The following is a 20,089-nucleotide window of genomic DNA, read 5'->3' on the forward strand; positions in this document are numbered from 1 at the left end:
CCGGCGCTGCAGCGGGGATGTGAGCGGCCCCGGCCCGCTGCGTGGAGCGGGTGAAGGCACCGAAACTCCCCGTTATTTATTTATTTATTGGAAGCGATGTACGGGTGACACCCAGAAGGCATCTGAGCCCTGAGGGGAGGGGGGGGGGGGGGGGTGAAAAAAAAGAAAAGCCTCCAGATCCAAAGGAAAACAAGAAGAATGAGACAGCAGCCTTGACCCCTACACTGAGGGGAAGGTGAGCAGAAGGAAAGAAAGACAACACAGAAAAGCCATGCAAGCACCAAACCTGTAGATTACTGCAGCTATTTTTGCTTCACTGAGGACAGATATTTTACTGACAGCCATGCAGCATAAAGGCATCATGCTGATTGTGTTCTTGGAATGTTTTATTTCTGGCCATGGAGAAGCAGGTAAGTGAAATAAATCAATATTGCCATTCATGAAACTATTTATCCTAAGCTGGGCAAGCAGAAGGGGAATAGAAATCAAATCTGTGAAGCACGATAATTCTTTTTTATGTCTAAATCATTATTTAGATTGAATTTTGCAAGGAATCTGGGCTAGTCAATGTATATGAATGCTTCTTACTCCCTGCAATATGCTGCTTTATAGCTCAGTCTCATCCCAAAGACTTACAATAGGAAGTACTGTCTCATATATCCTTGAAATAGTAAAGAAGTATTATTTTTGTGACAGAAGAAAAATAAAAGAGAAAGAAAGAGGTGGCTGGGTTGAGATATGCTGGATATTTGTTTTGAGGAAGAAACACTGCTTTCCTAGGCAGGACAAGAATAAAATGACAAGATCCTTGGACAGCACCACTGAAAGAATATCTATTTTTATCTGTTAACTTCATTTTGCATCATTAAAAGTCAGAGACACTGAATTACCATTAATCCAAGACAGCCCATTCATTCAGTCTACTCCCTGCTTTGATAGCTAACATGCAGTGGATAGGATTAAAGGAGCATTAGAGGAATAAAATGAACGAGGACAGAAAGAGAAGTAAGTTGTGTGTGTATTTGTGGGTGTACAAACAAGCACATATAGGAATGGTATAGCAGTACTGGCATTTACATTGGGTTCTACAAATAACTGGATTATGATGGAGACTAATTCCTTAAGGGAAAGAAAGCAAAGCATTGGATTGTTTCCTTCATCCTATGGTTTAACACATCCTTAAGGTTAAAAGGAAAGAACTGTGCAGGACAGATGAGAAAAATATAGGCAAGCATTGGTAAAACAATGGGTGACATCCCACTGGGATATTGGCTGGGATCTCTGTTTCTGTAAGGCAAAGAATCTTGGTGGTTTAAATTCCACCTGTGCACTCAGGGTACTGGGACAGGTACAACACCCCTCGTGGTGATTTTAAAGCGTTCAGATGTCATGCAGGTTCCTGAAAGCCAAAGGCACATCAGATGACTTCAGCTCAGGCTATGGTTAGAACCTTTTTGATGACACAGCCATCAGGTTTCCATAACTGCAAGAGCTATTTTTGTAAAAACTGAAAACAGCTCATAAATTTATGCCAGTTCCTCCTGTGACTCACTTGAGAAAAAGTTCAGCTATCACAATACTGCAGGGAACGATCAGAGGGAGGATGTGGTACCTTTGTGCTCATAGGGGCTTACCCTGGGCGTTCATTAGTTTCCAAGGCTGGGACTTTCCCTCTAAGATACATATGTTGACACACAGCACAAAAGGGGTGCAGAGATGACTTGCTGATGCTGTTGTAGAAAGCAGCTTCTTATAAACCAAGCTGAACTTGCTCTGCATCCAAGTCACAAAGTGAAAATGAATCTCTGAGGAAATGCAGCCCACAGCTGACTGCTTGGAAAGTGAGTTTAAGGGAAGTGGATGCATTCTGCATGGAGCTAAACACTCTCAGAATAATGGTGTTAGGACACAGAGATTAATGGCAAAAATAATTGGATATTAAAGGTGATGACACTAAGGATTCACAGTCACTTTAAATAAATACACATTGCGTGGTCAAAAGGTTGCACAAACCACCAGCTCATGAAAGCACAAGGGCTACCTGTTGGTTTTCAATTCTTCTCTTGATTCTGTTTGTTTGTTTTAAGGAAGCAAGGTAAAAATCCTGAATTAACCTTCAGTCTTAACAGGTCCTACCTGAGGCATTGTCAGCATTGCTGAAGATTAAGGCTGTCTCTGACAGTATTTAGCCCATCTGTGTGAAACAAATGCAGCCTTTTCCTGAGCAGACAGGTGTACAGAAAAGTATGTCATTGACATATTTCATTGCTCTATGCAGTCAGTTTCCTTTTCAGCACTGTAGTTGGTCCATCCTGGTCAGAAGTGAAATGAATTGCTGGGCAGTTGTGTGAGGAGTGCATGGGGGTACAGTATTTGTGGGCAGAGCCATATCTGCTTTCTGCTATCTGTGTGCAAAGAAGACAGGCACAGTTGTCAAGATTGGATCCTTAGATGTTTAAGTATGATGGAAAGGGGTAGTTAGGCTGGAGGAGTCACATAGGTTTTATGCAGGTGGAGGGCTTTACTGAGCTCACATAAACTCTGAAGCAGCCTGGAAACTCCTGCATGGCAACTTGCCTAACTCACTGCATGTTGGCCTCAGATGAACCAAAGGGTTATAACAATTCCCTTGTCACCAGCATTGAGAACTCATGTTCATAGGATGGTTAGCTTAAGAAAAATCTTTTAAAAGGTATTCTAATTAAGAAGTTAACCACATACAGAACAAGTGAAATCTAGGTTGGATGGATGCTGAAAATGCTGCTCCATCAACAGCTTTGCAGAAGATGCCCAGAGACGTCACGTTCTATTCGGGTCTGTGAAAGTTGCTCTCCTGTCTCACTGTAAGTGACTCAAACACATACAGCCTTGACTTCAGCATATGGAAAAGGAATAAAAATCCCACTTCAAATGACACAGAAAATACTAGGCACCTTTCCAGCCCTGTCATCAGGCTTTGACTCAGATGCCATATGACCTTTCTCCTATTGGATATACAACAGAAGGTAAAAAAAACAACTATCTAAAAAACAATTGAACATGTTTTTAAACAATATCCACTAGGTTAGAAGGCTCCAAAGTAAGAGACCTCTGTTTGAAATGGTGTCCCAGTCACACCAATAGTGTGACCTCCCTTGAAATGAATGGCTCCTTGCTCATTGGATAACACAACTCTTACAACACATGCCTGGTGCCTCCGACCTGCCACTCTGCCATAGAGGTCTAAAAGAGTAGAAAGAGACAAATAAACTAATGATATCATTTATGGAGCCAAGCTGCCCATCATGGAGGAAACACTTACCAACTTCAATAACATGCAGCGCCCACACACAATCAAACTGCTCAGTGTTTAAGAATTACTCAGTGAGCCCTCTTGGGATAAGCTGCTCGTTTTGCCTGGCTGCTGTTTCTCTTCTGCCCCAGTCCCCATCCCTGTCCAAATGCCACAGTTTCACGTTGTTTCCACAGAATCAGTGAGTGATGGAAAAGCTGCACTATCCTTGTAGCCAAGCAATGTTCTGCCAATTGATTTCTTTAAATGCAAAGCTTTTAATCGACTGCAGATTTTGTTGTCCAACATCTCTCCTCTCAAACTCCCTTCTGCTAATTTGCATGATGCTCTTCTCTCATTTTTCTAATGACATAGCAGTTTGAACAGGAACTGTTTATGGATGTGGCTGCATTAACAAGCAGTGCAGATAAACCTTCTTGTGACTGTTGTTCAGAAATACAGCCACATTCTTCCTCCTTTTCCAGGCTCAGCTGAAAAAATACAAGACTGATAGTCCATTTATGGGAAATACAAAAAGCAGCCATTCCTTTTTTGCTTTCTTGCACTGTTGTCTGCAAAGCTTCCCTGATGCAACTTCTTACAGTTCCAACTCCAGCATACCATTTCCTCTGTGAAAGCATCCGTTGTGTGATGCATCAGCAAAGATGGACTTCCTTTTCATTATACGGCATAGTAATCTATAACCCAATAATGTTTGTAACATGAATCCACTCTTGGTCAAAACTCAGCAATCTGGACTCTTGTCCAGACTATTCCAGAACTAATGCTTGTTCAAAACACACCTATAAGACTGGTCCCACTAAAATTCTCTGGAGGCAAAGATGATACCTTTCCACTGCACTGAATGAAATCACTCACTATCCAGTTTACTTTGAACACAGAAATTGCTGTGTTTTCCTTATTCACAGTAGTTTTTACCAGAGCTCAGACATGAACAAGTCAGACTAGGCTAGGTGGGTGTCCAAGTGCCACTTGCAAAGACCTTCTTGAGGCATTGCAGTTGCAGGTCATTATATTTTTGCTGACCTGCAAGATGGATTTACCTTTATTTTAGAAACTCCGCATGACTCAGTGACATTTGCTTTCCAGAGCAGAAGGATTTGGAATGTTGATTGTTCTGCAAAAAGAAGAAGGCTCTAAATATACTTTGTGGGAAACCCAAGGCCTTTCTTGTGTAATGAAATACTCAGAGAAAATGCAAGCTACCTTACAAATAACAGATCTCTGAACCTCTACTAGCCTCAGGTAGGATAAGAAGTTTAAAGTCAGAAAGAAAATACACTGTAGCGGTCATCAAGCAGTCAGGATGGTGTGAGGGCTTGGTGGAGGATCTTCAGTAGTGCTAAGAACCAGCTGCTCAGTTGAAGATGAGGAGCAAAGAACAGAACTGATAGAATCAACATCTCTTTTCTTACAAGCTGATTTCTGAAAGCCCTTTTCCATGAAAATCCATCTCTGTGCTGGCAGTGAGTCTGAAGAGGTCCTTTCAAGTACTGTAAGGCTGCAGTATTTAATACATGAGATGTTTTCCAGAGTAACGTTCATCCTTACTCTTCTTGCCTATGTAAAACTATCGTTAAGGAACTGAGAACAGAAGCAACTCAGAAGCAACACCTTGCAGGCTGGATGCATTTTGTCACCTTAGACAATCTTCTGGGAAAGAATAAGATCAGTTTCACCCAAATACATTTACAATTTGAGTAATTTTTGTAAGACTGAATTGAAAAGTATTTTCTTTGGCCTAACCAGATTTGAAAGTCTATTTTGCCCAAGGAAAGACCAAGTATAAATTGAGTAGGGATTTTAGAATTTCAGCTAGAATCTTGAACTAATAGCTGACTGTTGAATTGCTCCTACATTAGCCCATGTTTACGGTTATCCCATGTTTCACTGGAAGGGACATTTCCTGTAGGACATACATTGAGTCATCTGATTTGCAACCTCTTGGATTAGATTTATGACCTTACAAGGTCAGACCTTAACTCATTCTAGACAGTTAAGTTGCAAGGAGAACACTATGTCATTACAGATGCAGTTTACTCCAGTTTAGTAATAACATTTTGGGACTGACCTGTAAATCTGGTGTCACAAGACTAATATCCAAACAGCATCTCAGCCCTGTCATAGTTTAGAAATAAGTAAATGCATACATTGGAAATACCAAAACTTTTCTTCCCAGTATTTGTAGATCTGGCAAATAATAGAATACATTCACCTATCTCCATGTCAAGGTGTTTAAACAAAAGAGAGACTATTTTCAGCCCTGCCAAGCATTTGCAGCTTCACCTGATCTCAGTAGGAGCGTGAGAAATTCAGCACCTCTCAAAATTAGGTCAGTAACACACAACTATAGAGATAAATGCTTTCTTCATGTGTTTGCCTGTGTAAATAGCATCTGTAATTTTTCTGGGGAGGAATCATCTCTTTTTTGATGTATCTATAATGTAGAGTACAATTTAGTTTTCCTTTCTGATTACAGTGAAAATAAATGCATTGCATAGAGTCAGCCCTCAGATAAGCAGCTGTGCTAGAGTGAGAGTAAGAAAACAAAAGATAGTCTATTAAGTTAAACATATAACTAATGCAACTGTGTTTTCAACAGGTATCAAGGACTTTCAAGTACTCGTGGGTAAAGGCTATTCTCTAAATACCTCCATTTCCAAGTCAGGCACCTAAAACAAGGACTAGATTTATGGAGAAACTCCCCCCAGACTTCATGTGAAAAGATGAAGTAGCTCTCCTGAGAAGTCCTCTTGGATGTCCATCCCCACACGAGGACTCCAAACCCTTGCACAGTTTTACAGCTTGAGAACTGTTTGAGAAATTCTGCTCAGTGTTGTTTCTTTTGTCTGTCTCTCAGATCCCGTGAGGCTACGAGCCTTCCGCTGCAGTGGCCGTTCCTGCAACCCTCCGGTGGGAAACCTCGCCACTGGGAGGACACCCATCACTCTCACCACATGCGGGCAGAACAGCACAGAGCTATACTGCTCCTACCCAGACCAAAGCCTCCTCCATCCAGCTTCCCATGGCTGCGGGCAGCCTCGCTGCACCAAGTGCAATGCCAACCAGCCTGATAACTCCCACCTCCCTGCTGACATGACCGATGATTTCTTTGCAAACCCAGTGTCCTGGTGGCAGTCTGCCCAAGGGGTGCACAGGGAAGAAATTAGGCTGGACTTTGAAACGGAGTTCTACCTAACACACGTCATTGCTGTGTTCAAGTCACCTCGCCCAGCCGCGATGGTGTTGGAAAGGTCCCAGGACTATGGGCAGACGTGGAGGCCCTACAAATATTTCTCTGTCAACTGTACTGCGACTTTTGGGCTCCAGGATGACCTTACTGAGGAAGGCTCCATGTGCACTTCCAGATATTCAGACGCAGTACCCTGTACCAGAGGAGAGGTAAGCAATAACCGGGGTTTGGACAAAGCTTAATGTCAAACAGCTCAAGACTGGTATAAGTTGGAAAGCATATGCTCAGAGAGATACTGTGCATGTAAGCTGAGAAAGGTGGGCCCTCCCTAAAAGCTTTATGCTAAGGAAATAAAGGGAAAGAAAAAGAAACAGTATCAATGAAAATGAATGGAAATCCTTAAATTTCTTTTATGAGTGTTGCAGAGGATAGGATTCATGTTGTCTATTTTTACAATGCGGCTGACAATAACTGAAGTAAAATTCTACATTGGTAGAGCCTGATTTTCTGCTTATTACCATTAGGGTGACATGAACTGCACCCTATAAGCTCCTAATTGTCTTTTTTTTATTATTTTTTTTTTAATTCTTTTTTCCATACAAAAGACCCCAGATGGTTCAAATACATATTTCTCCATACATTTAATGCAACTATTCCTGCTGAGGATATCAGCTCATGTTGTACCCAGCCATAAACCCCAGAAATAAGAGAGACAGAAAGTAGGATTGAGTAGTCAGGCTTCACTATTCACCTGGAGGGAAGGGTCCTCATTTGGTAAGAATACTCTAATTAAACAAGCAGAGGGCTTTCCTCTAAAATAAGTATACAATTGCTTTTCTTGGGAATTTTTCAGAACATTACTAAAATTATCAGTGTAATGCTATAATGCAATTAAAAGCACAGCAGTAATAGCTGGGTAGCAAAGTCCTAGGCTATAGCAAGCGAGAAGAAGCCCAAATGCAGCAGTTATAGACACAGAAACAAAGGGGAAAAAAAAAAATCTGCTTACCCTTGGAAGGGCCTCAAGTAGGCAAGGACCTCCAGCAAGATATCCTTGCCTCCACTGCCAACCCTTAAATGAGGTCTGGGAAGGGCTGGATCCTGGTTCCACCTCTTCCGGTCAGTCAGGGCCATTGCACTGCATGTACCTGAGCTCCTCTGGGTTGTCCCTGCCTTCCCACCAGGTGCTCAATCTCTGGTTCAGGCCCTGACTTAGCATTTCTGCTACAATCAGATACTTAGTTTAATTACAACCCTTTTAATTCATTAATCTCAAAGCAATTTAGATGCGAAGGAAGGTAAGTATGAGTGGTATCGTTTTTTAGAGGAGATAGAAAAGCACACCTAGAGATTATGAGACATTCCTATAATCTCACCAGAGACTAGAATCCTTTCACTTCTTTCTCTCTTTCTTAGAGAAGTCACAATCCTTTTGGTTTCCCTGCCTGGAATTGATCGCATAGGTTTGGCATTAACAGTACATTGCAAATTAAGCTCAGGTGTGAGGCAAACAATTCCAATAGTCTTCAGAAGAAAAATTTGTGTACTATACCTGAGAGAGAAAAAACAGCAGTAAGGAGACACTGAGACAATATTTGTGTAACAAAGCTGGAAAACATCTATGTGTATTAGAAATCTGGAGCAAATCATATAACTACTGTCTTGTTCCCAGAGTAGTAATTCTGCTAGTCAGTTATTAGAATACATTTAAGTCAAATACATCCAAATGTCTCCTGTTGAGAGATTACAGTTTGCCACGTCAGTACAGAATCCAGGCAGCTATTATGATTTTTCACTCTTTTGTGCCTTCCACTTGAAAATCTGGAAGTACTTTTCAGGATCTATTTAAAGATCTTCAGCACACATTAAGGGTCCTGTTGTCATTTCCCAGATGGAGAAAGACTTGCACAGAAAGGTGAAGTGGTTTGTGGTAGAACAAGACAATTCTGGTGGAATAAAGAGCAGAATCCAGGGTTTGAGATAAATGGTTTGGCCTTAAACAAAAAACAACTCTTCCTTCTTTATACAGCATCCCCCAGTTGCCCTGCACTATGTTGGTTTTCGTGCTTGCTTAACCTTGGGGAATATCATTAAGACCATGTGTTGCTGCTAAAACAAATCTGAGAGTTGGTTGGCAGAAAATCAAATAATAAAACATTCATCCAACACAAGCCTTTGTGATTACAGGTGTCAAAACGATTCTTTCAACTCAGGCAGCAACCACACTGAAATGAATACGTGCACACTTAATCAATCTGCGCTGCAGTGGTAGATGTTAGAAAACAACAGTAACAGTAAGAATGTTTATCAATGTGCAGGTCGTACCCCTGCAGGTTCCCAAATGCTTTAATGAATTGTTACAGGAATTGAATACCTGCAGAGGTCACTTCCTCCATGAGATGAAGAGTTGAAGTTTCAAAGCAGCACACAGACATCTGTACAGCAACTTAACAGAGGGCAAGACAAATAGTGTTTCACAGCAAACAAACCCAAATGGATTCTAAGGCTCTGGATAGACTTTACAGAGACCTCTTAACCAATCCATGAAATACTGCTATGAAAAGGGTGTAAGAGCACTAGACTTTTCAGGTCAGCAATGTGACGCAGCAAATTCTTTTGTGAATGAAAATATAAGAAGCCAGAGACTAGTTACTTAAAATTATACCTGATCAGATTTGCCTGAGTGACACTGCTACTCTTACTACGAGTCTCAAGGAGCTTTGCCCGTGAATCTTAGAACCCCAATTTTACAACTTATTGTAAAGGTATCACAGATATCACCAGCACATCCCCTCGAGCACTGACTTGCAACTGAGGTGGATTGAAGCTGAATCCCCACCAATACTTTCTGTGGTGTTCTCTGCTTCTTTTTACTGTCACTCTGACCTATCCGGTTAATGATGTTGGATAAGTCTTGGAGAACCGAGAAGCTCACATCACAAGCTGATACTTCTGAAACGATCAAAATTGTTTTCAACTTAAATGCTAATTTAATGCCCTGAGATAAATGTCAGTTTTCCCTCCTGAGGAAGTCAAAGTCATTTCTACTGCATAACAGTCAGGTTTTGAATTGCAGCAAGGAAAGAAACAAATTACAAAGCATGTTCCAATCTCTGCAAGCATTTTATTTCATTGGTCTTGATCTGCAAGCCACTCGAGCGTGATACATTGGTGTCTTGCCACTCCTCACTAGAAGCCCTTGTTTTTACTGAGTATGCCAAAAACCTGCGTCTCTATAGGCCTTTGCCAGTTCTAATACAATTTTTCATCTTTGTCTCCAAATTGTAGCTGAGTCAGGGCCAGCTCACACTGACAGCTGGCTCCAACCATCATGTAAAGGGTTCAAATCACGCCTTGATAAGTCAAGTTAATTAGGGGTACAGCAGTCAAACTAGTTTTAAAAATGAAGGCCTTTTGTCTGTCCCATTTGCTTATCATAACCCAATAAGCATGTTACGGAGTCTTTCCTTCCAAGAAAGTGGTGTGTTGAGGTAGCACAGTGGAGCCTCCAGTTTCTCTGGGTAACAGATGAGGTTGAAGCCTAAGATGAACCTTCAGGTCAGCTAACACAAACCAAAACTCTGGCCCAAACAAAAGAAGTGACCACAACATTGTATGAATTGTTAGTGTGACTTACAGCTCAAACAGCAGCTGGGGGAAATAGGGACCAAAATGTTTCAACCTGCATCCTGACAGCATGTGCAGTCAAGGATCTGAGAAATTAAGAGCACGTTTTTAATAAACTAAAATATCAGGAAATGAAAACAAATGTTCTCTTCCATTGGCAATGATGTATGCATGAAAGGAAGACATTAGCATGCAAAGCTGGGTATAACACTGACACTGACCTGCTTATAACCAGAAAATCCAAAAGAAGACTCTTCTACTATTGGGTCTGGCTAGTGGAGGGTAGTTTTAAATCAAAGGCTGATCCATTTATGTGAATGTCTGTGTGACAGATGACACCAACGAAGTGTGATATAATAAACCCATTACTGGAATTCACTGGGGGGCTGGAAGAATTGTGTATGGCTGAATTAGGTAACTGGTTTCTATGGCAACATGTTAAATGTGCCTTGTGCAGAAGACCTGTTCATTCTCCATTTTGCAGCCTGTGGTGACCTCTTTAGGGACAGAAGTCCCCAGCAGTGTCTTTTATCAAAGATGAGTGGACTTGCTTTGTAGTTAAAAGACTTCAGTCACTCTTCTAAACACACACTGTGAGTGTCAGATCAAGACATGGTGTGATGGGATGCAGTTCTGTCTGCTTCAAAAGCCACCAGGCTGCTAGAAGCCACAGCCAACCCTATGAAAGGTCTTTGCCTCTGTATGGATACTGTAGATCTCTGCTGCCTTTTTCCATTCACAGAGCCTCTCTGAGAACAATTACTGCAGAGGGGAACCACCTGCACACAGACACCAAACCAGGCCAGGGCCAGGGCTCTAAGTGGAATGTATGTGATCCTGTTCCAACCAGCTACAATTTTTGCTGTCTTCTCTCAGGCTTTTCCTTTACTGTATTCATGCCAAACCTTTTGATAAACAAAGAAGGATCCCCCTCCCCTCCCACACATACCTCATTAAGTGGCAACATCAATAATTCAAGAGGTCACCACTAAGGCTTCGGTGACTTCTTAAAGTCTGATCTCATACAGCAGTGGGTCACTAGAAAGAAAGGTGCTCAGTGCATCATAAGGTTGAATTCCTGGCAGCTGAGACACCAGGACAGTTCCTGCACTGCAGTGAATTGTCCATCATCAGGGCTGTCGGCTAAAAGTTGCATGATGTTTTTCTGACTTTCAGCTGGAAAAGATTCAGGAGGGATTAGTCAGTCCTGAAAGTAAGTGCCCTGTTGTTATGACTAGGGCCGTCTGTTCAGCATTTCGTTTAACTTGAACTGTAGAGGAGATAAAATGCAGAGGCAAGTTGAGAGGAAGCAGTTAACACCAGCAGTGTAAACAAACAGATAGCACTGCCAGGCCCTGCTTCCCTGGAGGAAGAATTAAGGGGCTCAAGTAGTTGTGTCTGAAGGGAATTTGAACTGACGTGAGACCAGTCCATGATTCCCATCCGTGCAAGTGAATTCAGGAGGGCACCAAGCGTCCTGCCCTGACCTGGTTTTAATGTGCCATTGCAGAGACACTTGGCACCTTACAAACCAGCCAGGAAGGCACAATAGCATTCTGAGCATCACTTCTACATTTCCTCACACAATAGCCAGCAGATATCAAATTATTTCTTCTTCTCACCCCGTTTTATAGTAGCTCCGTGCAGCCCTGACTTTTTTTAAAGTCTCAACTACGAAAAAAAATTCTTGTCTACATCTACAGACCTTAGAAATTCATTGTTGTAACTTTTGAAGCCCTGGCTAACGAGCACTTACTGCTAGCTCTGTTGTTATTCACATATCACTGTCATGGTGAGACTACACCCTTTACTAGGTCCTTTCATGTGTGAGGTTTCAGCCAAGGCCTAAAGAGGCAAGTGGCTCTACTGAGGAGAAATGGATGCTCTCCCATGAAGATGCTGCTCTGTTGACATTGCTTGACACTGATGGTAACTCGGTGTTGAACTTTCCATGACAGAAGAGTGAAATGACACTCTTGTTCTCAGTCTAGGTCCCAGTAGAGCTGCCTGCATCGCAAAATTCCTCATCCTCCTTTGCCATTTCAGAGCAAATATCTTTTCTCATAATGAAAAAGGACACTGTGCTGTGTGTAAGGAGGTGTTCGCAGATCCTCATGGAATGTGATGTTGTGTAGAACAGAGAGAATGCTGTCCATTCCCTGTACACCAACTGTAAACTCAAGTTTTTTTGTGTCCAGCAGACTAGATTTTGCACTCTGACTACATTTTCTGACTTGATGGAAGACACTGCTCCTCCCTACAAAACTTGCCATAGATGTAGGGCTATATATGTGCAGATAACCAGAAGCTACAGAAAACAATTGGTTTGAAGAAAAGAAAAAAGTCTGCATGAGTCTTCAGCGTTGTCTGTCTCTAACCTTGATTGTGCAGTCTTTCCTATCATCATATTGGCAGCAATGCCTAAATATTAATATTAATGCCACACTGGCTGCATTACTGGAATAACCTCAAAGCAAATGTAAATTAAAGGGATATTGGCCATTTCTGTTTTGGAAAACACAGAATGAATTCAAGATACCGCTGTACTGAAAGTAGTAGTAGTTTACCTATGTCAGATAACTTTTAAAAATCAAATGCATAATTATTTCTTTAAGAAAGAAATTATATATTCTCTATTCTGCACCGGCTACTAAGTTTTATTCTCCAAAAGGACAGAAGAGTGGCAGATGTGGATTAAGAAACTCTATCCCATGAATTACTGGAATCAGCTTTCTGATAGCTAAGAGAATACCTAGACTTTCTTTGTGCTTCAGACTGTATCAAAACAGGAAAAAAAGACTACTTGTGTAGTAAAGTCTACTGTTCCACAAGATAGAAGAATTTCAGTCAAGAGGCTCCATCAAATAGATCAGAGGATATTTGCCACTGGGTAGGAAAAATTCTGAGACACAGTTGTTTACTATTCCTTTATGAGCAAAATCAACTCACAGGAAAATCTCTTAATGAAGAGGATTTAGGACTGATGAGAGTTTTTATTGCAGCTTCCTTCTGATGGGCCTAGTATAAGCATGCAGACATTTCTGCCCTCATTAACCTGATTGTGTGCAACATGATCAGCATAGCTTAAGGATGATTTGTAATACCAAATTCTTGTTCTGTACAAGGATCTTCTTTTGTAGGAGGCCATGAGTTGGCTCCCCCCTCCATTTATGTCTCATATTCCTTGACCTTAGGCTATAAGCTCGCAAGGGGGAACCTTTGTTGTGTCCACATCTTTTCTGACTAATACTGGCTGGAAGATCAGGTTAAGAAAACAGAATTATCTGTATCAGGAATGGAGGGGCAAAACATGTGGCAAAAAATCAAAAATCTGAGACACCGTCTCTGGAATGAGGATGACCTCTTGACTGGGGATAAAACATCACCCTCTGTGAAGCTGTGCCAACCTGCGTACAGCAAAACCAGTCCTTTAACAGTGGCTATCACTTTTAGCTTTGCACACTTACAGCATTCTCCAAACTTCCTTGCTCTTAGAAAGGTCAGGAGAGGACAGGGTAGTGACCATCTTTTTGAGGCGTAGCTGATTGACTTTTGAAAATGAGAATGACAAATATGCGCTTGATAGCAGATATGCTGATAAGCATGAATGCCCTACTCAGCATTCAGCTCCAGTGTCAGCCCCCGATTACAAGGGAAACTCAGGATCTAGGATGTATTTCCACAGAGGGTTGAGCCCATAAAGGTGCATCACACATTTCTATGGAAACGGAAATATTTCTAGGCTGTGAGTAAGTTGTTCAGCCCTTAACAGACTGAGTCATCAACATTTTCTTCTGTGCTTATGCTGCTTTTATGAAAACTACACACGGATGCTAAGAGAAATGGCTGGGGGGTATTAGAACAGTCTGGTACAGCGAAAAAGGAAAAGGAAAAGGAAAAGGAAAAGGAAAAGGAAAAGGAAAAGGAAAAGGAAAAGGAAAAGGAAAAGGAAAAGGAAAAGAATGGAACTTCCATGGAGCAAATACCACTGACAGTTCTAAGGGAATTTCAAAGCAACTCTCCTGAAGAGATGCCACAGACATGGAAGTCAGATGTGAGAATGGAGCTTATAAAAACTGGTTTTAAAACATTTGCTTTACCACTTGACTCCTATGTTTTATGGCAATTTAAAACAGTTTTACAAGGACTTTTAGCCATTAATGTCCCAGTAGTTAGCTTTTAACCTGCTTTGAGATCTTGGAGCTTAGCAGCTCTGCAGAACAATTCTATCCAGTTCACTGCCTTGGTCTTGGATGAATTGGCTCACCCATGCAGGAAGAGGATGTGTGTCTGTACATCACCAGGTGCTCGGGACTCTGAGAAACCACTCCACCTCTATGTGGACCACAAGGGACTGGGAAGGAGAGGGGGTTCATAAAATTAGCTTCCACCAAAAAGACCAGACCACGTGGGATTAGGGGAACCGGACAGAAGAGATTTGGTCTTTGTCCTCTGAATCCATCAATAAGGGGAATGCTGGGCACTGGACAAAACAGACTAGGTCATTTTCTTATGGTTCCATTGACTGGGGGAATGTAGACTTTGGTGTGGAAAGGCCTAGGCTATTTTGTCATGGCTTCTTTGGTCAGGGGAATGTAGGCACCTGCATTGCACAGCCTGGGCAAACTGCCCATAGCTCTATCAAACAAGACACCTCTGATCTCACCAAATGTGGGTATCTGTAGCTTTGTAAACAGCTGACAGTACAAGAGGAGGGAATTAAAAGGAAGACCAGAGCTAACCAAACAGAAAATGCTGCTGAGAGGTGGGAAATGTACTGCTGCCTTCACTGCATTACTGACAGGTGAAGCTCTGTGCAGAGCCTGGCAGCTGATTCTGTTGATTTAAGGGGATTTATTTCCCCACGTGCCATCAACATCCAACAGAATTATCTTCCAAGCCTGTACCACAAACTCTTTTCTGGCTCCTATGAACAAAAAGAACAAGAATATATTATATGATAATATAATATATTCTTGGTTCACCAGCTAAGAAAGAAAGAAACAAAAAAAATAAACCAGAGAGAAAGGGAATCCATATGGAAACAAAGCTTTCACACCCCTAATGGGGTCAGTCAGACATAGACTGTCACCACTTATAAGAAAGGGCCAAAGCAGCCACAGTTACAACTTGCAGACAGCTGGTAGGCACAAAGCCCTGCGGTCCTGTGAGCTCATTGCAGTGTAGCTGTTTCTCCTCTTCCAATGAATAAACTGGCTTGCTTTGTTTGAAAACTGGTTTCTCTCAATGCCTACTCACCCTAAGCCAACTTGTACTTTCTAGTACACGGTTGAATGGACTATGCCAAAAGTGTGATCACAGTTCTCACTTCTGTCACATATCTCTTTAGCGCCTTAGTTTACCTGACTCTGGAACTCGTGGTAGAGCCACGTGCCTAAAATGCTTCGAGCAATTTGGATGGCATTAATGTTGTATTAATGCCAGTAAGCCTTGGTTTCCTATTACACATATGATGGGATGAAAGCAGGTACAGTCAACTGCTGCAGCTGGGCCATTGGTTGGTAACTGTGGTCATGCTCAGGGATCACTCACAGCCAGACAACTGTTAATGCGGAGCCTTCTCAATAGGAACTATTCCTTTTTCCTGAACATCATCTCACAATGTTTTCTGCACGTGCAGACTCCTACATCTTCTCCTGAGTGTGTACTTTCTGTCTTTCAGGTGATCTATCGTGCCTTAACTCCATCTAACAAGATTGAAGATCCCTATAGTCCCGAGGCTCAAGATCTCCTGAAACTCACCAACCTCCGCCTCCTTTTGTTAAAAAGACAGGAATGTCCATGCCGGGGTTTGGGATTGGTAGAGAAACCTCAGAGATTTGCCCACTATGCTATTTATGACCTGATCATCCGGGGAAGCTGCTTTTGCAATGGGCACGCAGAAGAATGTGAACTTGCCAACAGGACAGGAGAGGTGGAGAATGTGGTGAGTTTGTGACATTCACTAATTTAGTAGACTTTAGTACCCTTCAACTTGCTTAAAATTTGTTAGAACTTAAAATAAGAAGTAAAAGGAGCCAAACTTCATAGGAATATTCTTCCATAACACCATAACTGTCCCCTGTTCAGTATTTACATGCACACTTAGGTGTTGCTATTCAGCGGTAATTACTGCTGTCAACGTTTTGATTTAGCTGTAAGTATTATTTAGTAGGAGTGTAATAATAGTCAAAGGGAAATGATGCTAACCAAATATCCAGGTTTGTCAAAACACATACATCACTGAGAGAGCTCAAGCCACTTTAAACTAGTCAATGATTTCACTGGTTCCTGTAGGATGTCTGTCTCTGTAATGGATTTTGAAAGCAAAAATAACCCTCATATTTTTAGTCCCTGGTGTACCCTAACACAATAGACCCAAGAAATACATCCTCAGCTAATTTCTGTCCCATTTGATGTATGGTTTGGTTTATTTTCTTCTGGAATGTGTATTCATTGCCCTCCTTTCAGTTTTCTAGGTTCAGATGCAGATACTGAACAGATAATTAGGACTGTATGACTTTCACAATATTTACAAAATCATTTCTGAATCTGTTCCATCTGTGGTATAAAGCTAATGTACAGTATTTTAACACTGAGTGATGTTATCAGATCCTGATAACTACAAATGTAGATCCACATAAGACAAAATCTGTGGAGAAAAGCTGTTTAAAGAGTGTATCCTCCACACTGCAAACTGTTAAATACACACATGGTGAAACCAAATACACGAATAACAGGCTAAATGAATACAGCTGGTAGAAGAATAAACACTCTGCCCATCAGAAGAGGAAAACAAAAATATTGTGTGTATTACTGACATAACCATTGTAAACTGTGGCTGGATCTTTTTTCCTTCTGGTCACAAGGGAATAGAATCTTCTTGTGCCATCAGTGACTTCATGGGGCAGAAGGTGAAGCAGTTTTGATGAAACGCATTCATGAGTGAGTCATGTCTCAGGAGACAAGGGGGTGGATGCATCCCAGTATCCAATACAGGCATAGATATTATCCATAGATATTATCTAGTCTTTGTCTAATCGGGAATCCAAGGGCAGCAGGAAGTGAGAAAAGCCTTCCAGAGTTTTAACTACCTCTAGAACCCTAGATGAGGGCTGGAGAAGACAGCGGTATAAGACCTTGCATTAAGGTATTACCAGGCATATCTAAGCCATTCAGCCATTCACTAGTGAATTCCTGCTGAACTGTTTTGTTTGTTTTCTTTTAATTTTGATGAAGGAGATTCAACAACATCCTGCAGTAACTGCTCTCACTTCGACAGTTTGAAAATTATTTCTCAGTGCCTGCCAAAATAAGGTGACTCCTTCTTGTCCCCTTTCCCCCACTGATCTTAGAGAGAAATTGATGTTCTTTCTGCTGATGTGACTGGAAGATTCTTACCATATCCTTCCCTGGTTTTTGCTTTTTTGTACTGACCAGAGAACTGTGGTTGAAACTCAAAATTCTACCCCCTAGGTCGCATTAGCTGGGAGTAAAGATTATCACATTATTTTGCTGCTACTTTCTTTCATTTATACAGTGAAAATCTACTAGAATGAGGGCATTTAGGTAAGCATATAACTCTGCATCTTATGGTATGGTAACATCCTTGCCTATATGCATCAGGAAAAGGCCTCAAGACACAGTTTTTTGTATGGGTAGTGTGGGTGATATCAGCATGAAGGCAGAGCAGCTTCATGTTTCCTTGTCTGCTTTCAAGTACGTAAATGCTGGAAAAATACAGACCACAGAAAGGCGTAAGTAATAGCAGTCTCAGTCTCTTAAGATTTCAGAGTCCTCATGTGATATTTGTTTTTTTTTTTTCTGTAGTTAACAAAAACAAAAACACGTTCATGTAGAAAACAACTGTAATTGTTTGCCAAGGGATAGGCGCAAAACTTGACATCATTCTGCACTTAGGTCTTAGGAGATATATAACTGTGCTGATTTGTAAGTCTGCCTTTCTTACTCTTGAAAGAAATCTCTTCCATTTGTGATAATTGTTCCATTGCTATACTAATACCATATGGAGCCTAAATAATGAAGAAGACTAATGTATATTTCTTGACAGTTTTAAACCAACACTTTTCAAGTCCATTTTGGAGGGAATAGATGATGTATTACTATTAGATGATCTGCCAATCATCAGCTTATTTGTGTATCTGTCAATTCAGATATGACAATCCATTCGTCTTCTAGATTTTTCACAGAGGATGCCAATAAGAAATGCAGCTGTATGACAATTACCATCACAGATGCCACAGTGTCATAGAATCTAATGATACAAGACCAATGCAAATTGTCAGATTGACCTCCAAATGGGATATAATTACTTTAGCTTGGAATCCTAGATAGTGTCATGTATACTCTCCCTATTTGCTCAAAGGTCATTAGCAAAAACTGAGTAGAGCAAGAATAATGTGGTCTTCCTTCCACAGGATACAATGGAAATGTCCTTTGATCCCTTAGTTAAACATCAGATATAATCTTTTTTTTGTAATGAGTTATGCAGCCACCTCAATGCAATTTATCTAGATCTTATTTCCCTTATTAACTTCCAAGAATATCATGTCAGACAGAAGAGAGATTTTGGGAAATGAAGATGGGAACTGTAAGCAATAGTCAAGAAACTTCTGGGCAAACATATCTTGAATTTGAAGTTTGTTGTTAGAAACAGTGGTATTTTCTCGTCTTCCGTATCCTTTCCTCAGACCAAAGACAAGAGACACAAAGATGCCATACCCAACTTAAATGGTTCTTTTGATAGCTAAGGATAAAATTCTGAATTCCACAACCTGTAGTATTCAAATTTTTTTAAAGTAGCTCCTTTGTCAGTGTGGGAAATTGTCTATTGGTGCTGCATTTTGCTGCAAGAAACTAAAGAGGTGCATTTTCTTTTAAATATTGGGCATTAATATGTCCTTATAATGGAAACAACTATTAGGGTCTGGCCACCTGAATACACCTAGTCTTCCACCATTGGGAAGTACTCCTGTCCCACATACTGCTGTTGCAGGGTATACAAGTGTTGCTTTGTAGTACACGGTTTCTTTATTAAGTTCCAGCAAAGTCAGGAACAGTTTTCAGGTTTAGAATCTGCTTTGATAACGTATTCTATCTGAGTCCAGGGTTGCTTCCAGAACATGCAATGTTTACAAAGCAGAAAGTGCACACAGACAGAATACTGAATCTAGACCAAATTCCTTTCCATTTGCCAAACATTTCACAATTATCTTTCTGGTGCATGAGAAATAACTATGGTCAGAGGAAAGCAAATGTAGATTAAAATGTTTTTGATGAAAGCTTTAAGATTTTTTACTTGTTAATTTTTGGTACCTTCACTGCCAGGAAATACTTAGAAGTTGCCTCAGCTGTTTCTTTTGCTTCTTTATCCTGTTTATAGAGACAAACTAGACTCCCTGTGGGTCTGATCCTCCACAGTGAAGCAAATGGAAAGTTTTCCACTTACTTCAGTGGGAGCAGGATCTGGTCCTAAGTGAGATTCCTTGTTTGGCACAAAGTAGGTTACATAAGGTAAAACTTGTTTTTCTGCAGAGATTTTCTAGGCAACTTGGCTGTCATATCTCTTACAAATATTATCTCCTCTTCAAATATCTTGTGCACTTCTACTGATAATCCCCCAACGAAGTTTTCACATTATCTGATCCAAGCTGCGCCAGCCTGTGTGATGTCCAGCACTCAGAGCTGCCTGGAAGTGCACTCACTCTGTTGCAGATGGCAACAAAAAGAATAGGTTTTATTAAGAAAAAAGTCAGCCTGTGTATACCGGCTATGCCAGTAGTGTAGGGAATGTTTAAAATAAAACAAAAACAAAAAACTTCTAGATCATGTAGAATAAATTCTAGAAACAGATGCCAATGCTGATATATATTTTTAAATTAAAACTGGACAAGGCCTTACAGCTGTGCCCATAATGATCCAAAAGCACAGGAGTAGATCATATAAATTACGGAGTA

General features: G+C 41.0%; 2 protein-coding genes across 4 annotated transcripts in view; one reads left to right on the forward strand and one right to left on the reverse strand.

The window, feature by feature from the left end:
• Positions 1–20,089, reverse strand: part of UROC1 (urocanate hydratase 1) — an 86,084-nt gene that overhangs the window by 35,798 nt on the left and 30,197 nt on the right. The gene's annotated exons all lie outside the window — the stretch shown is intronic.
• The window catches only part of NTN4L (netrin-4-like), a 43,360-nt gene continuing 23,462 nt past the window's right edge, over positions 192–20,089 (forward strand). The window contains exons 1-3 of the mRNA XM_003642010.6: positions 192–410; positions 6,153–6,694; positions 15,796–16,059. Of these exons, the coding sequence (XP_003642058.2) occupies positions 344–410; positions 6,153–6,694; positions 15,796–16,059 (873 nt within the window). The 5' untranslated portion in view covers positions 192–343. The remainder of the gene's footprint in view (positions 411–6,152; positions 6,695–15,795; positions 16,060–20,089) is intronic.

The sequence above is a fragment of the Gallus gallus genome, chromosome 12 (assembly GCF_016699485.2).
Source record: "Gallus gallus isolate bGalGal1 chromosome 12, bGalGal1.mat.broiler.GRCg7b, whole genome shotgun sequence".
Taxonomy (NCBI): Eukaryota; Metazoa; Chordata; class Aves; order Galliformes; family Phasianidae; genus Gallus; species Gallus gallus.